This window comes from Octopus sinensis, linkage group LG18, assembly GCF_006345805.1.
Source record: "Octopus sinensis linkage group LG18, ASM634580v1, whole genome shotgun sequence".
In the NCBI taxonomy this organism is placed as follows: Eukaryota; Metazoa; Mollusca; class Cephalopoda; order Octopoda; family Octopodidae; genus Octopus; species Octopus sinensis.
This window is the reverse complement of record NC_043014.1, coordinates 48,103,645-48,109,644: the sequence shown is the minus strand read 5'-3', so window position 1 is coordinate 48,109,644 and position 6,000 is coordinate 48,103,645. Positions and strand designations below refer to the sequence as shown.

The window sequence follows — 6,000 nt, the reverse complement described above, 5'->3', positions numbered from 1 at the left end:
GTGATTTAAGAGAGATTTAGCTGCTATTACTAGAAGTTCTCCAAATGTGTTGCACTGTGTCAAGTATGTGTCTGTGAAACATTTAGCTTTGCTGTTCACGTAATCACATGACCGACCAGGCTATCAGATGTTGCTACACATCGCTGGTCACAATGCGCTTAACATTGTTTTGGTCTTCAAATGATGCCACCCTGCTGGCTAAGCGAGCAGGCCAACAGAAGAAAGAATGAGAGAAAGTTGTGGTGAAAGAGAACAGCAGGGATCACCACCACCCGCTGCCAGAGCCGCGTGGAGATTTAGGTGTTTTCGCTCAATAAACACTCACAACGTCTGGTATGGGAATCGAAACTGCGATCCTACGACCGCGAGTCCACTGCCCTGACTAGTGCCAGATGACCAAGACAAGTATAACTTGCACAGCCACAAACGAGTAACACCAATGAGAGGGCGTGACCTGTATATTGACTCAACTGTGGCCATCTCAGATGTCTGCACATCATCATAGTTTAACATCTGCTTTCCATGCTAGCATGGATTGGACGATTTGACTGAGGACTGGCAAACCAGATGGCTGCACCAGGCTCCAATCTTGATCTGGCAGAGTTTCTACAGCTGGATGCCCTTCCTAATACCAACCACTCCGAGAGTGTAGTGGGTGCTTTTATGTGCCACCAGCAAGAGGGCCAGTCTGGCAGTACTGGCAACGGTCACACTCAAAAATGGTGTTTTTTACGTACCACCTGCACAGGAGTCAGTTCAGCAGCACTGGCAATGACCTTGCTTGAATGTTTTGTTCACGTGCCACCGGCACAAGTGCCAGTAAGGTGACGCTGGTAACGATCACGCTCAAATGGTGTTCTTTACGTGCCAGACTGCTGCTCTGGCAGTGATCCCGCTTGGATGGAGCTGTTAGCGCTCCACTGGCATGGGTGCCAGTCATCGATAAATACCAAAGAATTGTTAAGTTTACAGGAAATTAAGCATCTTTAGAATGTTTGCTACATTATGTGAATTACAGTTTTTCAAGAATCAAGAGACCAATATAACATGTCTGCTACTGAGTGATACTAATTAATGGTGTAATGTCAGAAATACTTACCACACCTGCCTGCCGTGGTTGAAGCAGCTCATGTACAGAGACAGGAAGACACAAAGCTTGAGACACTTGAATAGACTCATCCTCTTTGGTTCCAAGAGAAGTTCCAAACAACGGCGATTGGTAATCCTGGAAATAATAGGAGAGATTTTCAACTGAAATAGAAACACTAGACTAGTGGCAAGGAGACTGAATTATAATAATAATAATAATGAAATTATTGTATACAGTGCTCAGGTGCACCACAACTTGTCAGAAAGTGCATATAAAGTATATGCAGTAATATACAAATGTCTGGGAAGAGAACAGTGTATAAGTCAGATACATGCTTGCAGTAATATGGAGGGGAGAAAATCAGGTGTAGTGTTGGCGAATCTCAGGAAGCATGGAAGTTTTGAAGGATGCAGTGCTCCGACAACTAACAACTGATGCCAGCAGTTTGTTCCATGCATCAAAAACTCTTGGTGTGAAAAAATGTTTTCGAAAGTCATGGGAGTTTTCTGACTTTGTAAACATGTCCATGGGTGTTAGACGGGTGGAGTTTGAAAAGGTGCTCAGAGTTATTGTTTGTAAGATGGTTAATAATTTTACGGGTGTCTGCCAAGTCAGCTGCCAGATGTTGGATTAGTAGTGTTAGGATGGATTTACCACTTCCACTGTGAGCAACTCACTGGGTTGCTTTCACAAAAGATGAAGTAACATCAGTGAGAGACGTATTGCCTCATTTGGTGAATAGTTCAGGTTTGTTTACCTCCCCTTACATCATTGGTTTTTTTTTTTTTTAATGCAACACTGAACAGCACAAAAAAGAAAACTGGAGATTTTACCAAAATTATTCATCTTAAGGACTACAACATGTGTGAGTTTTGTCATGATTTTATATCATCATCATCATCTTCGTTTAACGTCCGTTTTCTGTTCTAGCACGGGTTGGACGGTTCGACCGGGGTCTGGGAAGCCAGGGGCTGCACCAGGCTCCAGTCTGATCTGGCAGAGTTTCTACAGCTGGATGTCCTTCCTAACGCCAACCACTCCGCGAGTGTAGTGGGTGCTTTTTACGTGCCACCGGCACAGGTGCCAGGGGGGTCCGGCATCGGTCACGATCGGTTGGAGCTTTTAATGTGCCACCGACACAAGGGGCTAAATATAGAGGGACAAACAAGGTTCAATCCCACTGAGTGACACCTTGAGCAAGTGTCTTCTACTATAGTCTCAGGCTGACCAAAGCCTTATGAGTGGATTTGGTAGACAAAAACTGAAAGAAGCCTACTATACACATGTGTGTATGCGTGTGTGTGTCTTTGTGTCTATGTTTGTCACCCGCCACCACCTGACAGCTGGTGTTGGTTTGTTTACATCCCTGTAACTTAGCAGTTTGGCAAAACAACTGATAGGATAAGTACCGGGCTTTAAAAAATCACTGTGGTTGATTTCTTTGACTAAAAGCTTTTCAAGGCGATGCCTCAGCATAGCCGCAGTCTAATGACTGAAACAAGTAAAAGATAAAACGTATCTGGGACAGTGTTGCTGCTACACAGCACACGGACACTCACAAAGTCAACATCACTCCATATTCCTCAATGATTTTTTTTTCTTTAATACAACAACAATAATCAATATAAAGATCAATACTGACCCTCCTGAAGGACTGTGGTGTGCGTGAGGCATAATACTGAGCCAAAGTACAAAAGTCTTCAATATCAACAGCTTCCAGTGCCGCTGGGAATGTACTCATTAATTCTGGAATAAAATATTTGAATATTGGTATTTGTGGAATCTGATCACACGAGAGTCAAATAAAGTCCCCTGACACACACACATTCCCACTCACACCTGTTCTGCTCAAATCCTTACTCCCTCTCCTCCTTCTCTCTCTTTCATTCATATCATCATCCCACAGCACTTACATGCTCAACCATATCAACAGACCCCAGACCCATTTCACTCTCAGCCACACCATAACACATCAATTCCACTTGTCTGTGAACTTTACTATCATACTGCAATCCAGTTCCCCACCATATCATTCGTTCCCTATCATACCTATTTCTTTACTGCCCACAAGGGGCTAAACATAGAGGGGACAAACAAGGACAGACAAACAGATGAAGTCAATTACATCGACCCCAGTGCATAACTGGTACTTAATTTATCGACCCGGAAAGGATGAAAGGCAAAGTCGACCTTGGCGGAATTTGAACTCAGAACATAGCGGCAGATGAAATACGGCTACGCATTTCGCCTGGCGTGTAAACGTTTCTGCCAGCTCGCCGCCTTCCCTATTATACCATCATACTACAATGCCATATCCCTTCCCATCATTTCATCACATCCCAGTCACAGTCATACCATTCTCCAGTACCACCCATTCCCCACCATGCCGCAACCCCACACTCCAGTGCCACCCCCCGGCTCCCCATTGTACTCACCTACAATACTCTGCTTGCTATCATTCTCTGCAGTAATAATTTGTTCTCTACAACAGAAACAGTGATGCGATCGTGTTACTCTTAATTAATCACAGTTAATTAACACAATTTACTTCAATTATAATTAATTAGTACAACAATTGCCAAATATGTGCAGGAAGTTGAATGAGAATAGATTGATTGGGAGATCAGTTTAGACACCAAAGATGAAATGTCCCAAGTTGGCAATGGAGATACTGAGGAATTAACTTCCAGCTGTGAATCAACTTGAGTCTTGCTTTTGATCTTTTGTTCCTCATAGTCAATGAGAAAATCATATTTTATTTCTTTATTGCCCACAAGGGGCTAAACAGAGGGGACAAACAAGGACAGACAAAGGGATAAAGTCGATTACATCGACCCCAGTGCATAAATGGTACTTAATTTATCGACCCCAGTGCGTAACTGGTACTTAATTTATCAACCCCGAAAGGATGAAAGGCAAAGTCGACCTCGGCGGAATTTGAACTCAGAATGTAACGGCAGACGAAATACCTATTTCTTTAATACCCACAAGGGGCTAAACACAGAGAGGACAAGCAAGAACAGACAAATGGATTAAGTCGATTACATCAACCCCAGTGCATAACTGGTACTTAATTTATCGACCCCGAAAGGACGAAAGGCAATGTCAACCTCAGCAGAATTTGAACTCAGAATGTAACGGCAGATGAAATACCGCTAAGCATTTCGCCTGGCGTGCTAACGTTTCTGCCAGCTCGCCGCCTTACAATGTGAAAATTATATGTGAGCATGTGGTTAACAATGAAGATGATATAATATAAACGGTTCTTGGTGTGAAGTCTGTTATAGAAATGCACAAGATATTTGAAAGTCAGAAAAATGGATTTAACATGCAAAAGCTCTCAAGTTCGTGCGACAAAGACTCACATAGTCATGTAGTATCAGAGAACCCAACAGCTCAGGTGTATCTCAGAAGGGGTCTTGCTCAATATGAAAGAAGGAATTCTGCAGGAACTTAAAGGATCAAAAGATGAAGTGAAATCTTTGGGAATGATGCAAAACAAGACAGTAAATACATTGTCTAGAATGAAAATGATAAACTGCAATCATAACTGAATGTAAGTTGTACAGTATTCTTTTATGGTGTTAGCTAATTAGCACTAGGGTTGATTTAGTAAAAGTGTAGCAACTAGTATCAGCAAATAAGGTGTAAAAAATGTAGATAAGAGTGACAAGAGATCATTTTGTCCTTAACCCTTTCGTCACTGTATTTATTTTGAGATGCTCGGAATTTCTTTCAATTACTTTAAATATAACAAAGAATTTAGTACAATAACTTAGTTATCATGAAGCTAGTGTTAGGAACATAAATTGTGACTAAGGTTTGGTGGAAGGTTTTAATTCAAAACTCATGAAAACAAGACATTTGTACTACAGAGCCAGAGGTGGTTTCAGCTGGGCTGGTATCGAAAGGGTTAAGAATTATTTCTCTATTATATATTTTAACCCTTTCATTACTGTATTTATTTTGAGATGCTCTGTGTTTTTTTCAATTACTTTAAATATAACAAAGAATTTAGTAAAATAACTTAGTTATCATTCAGCTAGTGTGAGGAACATAAATTGTGACTAAGGTTTGGTGGAAGATTTTAATTCAAGACTTATGAAAACAAGACATTTGTACTACAGAACCAGAAGTGGTTTCAGCTGGGTTGGTATTAAAAGGGTTAGGAATTGTGTCTGTTATATAATTCAAACCTTTCATTACCGTATTTATTTTGAGATGTTCTGTGTTTCTTTCAATTACTTTAGATATAACAAAGAATTTAGTACAATAACTTAGTTATCATGAAGCTAGTGTTAGGAACATAAATTGTGACTAAGGTTTGGTGGAAGATTTTAATTCAAAACTTATGAAAACAAGACATTTGTACTCAGAGCCAGAGCCGGTTTCAGCCGGGTTGGTATTAAAAGGGTTAAAGAGGACAGAAATTAAAAATTGCAATACTATATGGAACAATGAATGCAGAAGATATAACAGGGATTGGCAAGGAAGGAGGAGAATATTCTGTTGGCTGTCAATGCTACTATAGAAAAGAGACTGATTGTGTAGGTGAGTTAACAAAATCAACCAGATCATTATCATCATCATCGAATGCCCCTTTTTCCCAGAGTGGACGCTTTAACAGGAACTGATGAGCCAAAGGTCTGTGCCAAACTCCAATGTTTGCTTTGGCATGGTTTCTACAGCTGGATACCCTTCCTAATGCCAACCACTTCACAGAGTGAGTGTACCCGTTTGCATTTTTGTTGGCACCAACACCAGTAAGGTAAGCTAGTATTCGCAAGACAAGGCTGCTCAACTGAGTAGAGTATAGTACTGAAGGATGTGAATGTATGATGGAGCCAGCATGGCTGCAGTCAAATGAATGCTTTGGCATGGTTTCTACAGCTGGATACCCTTCCTAATGC

The 6,000-nt window shown here is 41.2% G+C and overlaps 1 protein-coding gene across 3 annotated transcripts in view; it reads right to left on the bottom strand.

The window, feature by feature from the left end:
* LOC115221557 (TBC1 domain family member 23) overlaps positions 1-6,000 on the bottom strand; it is a 54,824-nt gene that overhangs the window by 17,885 nt on the left and 30,939 nt on the right. For all 3 annotated transcript variants that reach the window (XM_036511007.1, XM_029791757.2, XM_029791756.2), the window contains exons 7-9: positions 3,526-3,572; positions 2,733-2,836; positions 1,100-1,225 (exon numbers count right to left, since the gene is read on the bottom strand). In XM_036511007.1, the coding sequence (XP_036366900.1) occupies positions 1,100-1,225; positions 2,733-2,836; positions 3,526-3,572 (277 nt within the window). The remainder of the gene's footprint in view (positions 1-1,099; positions 1,226-2,732; positions 2,837-3,525; positions 3,573-6,000) is intronic.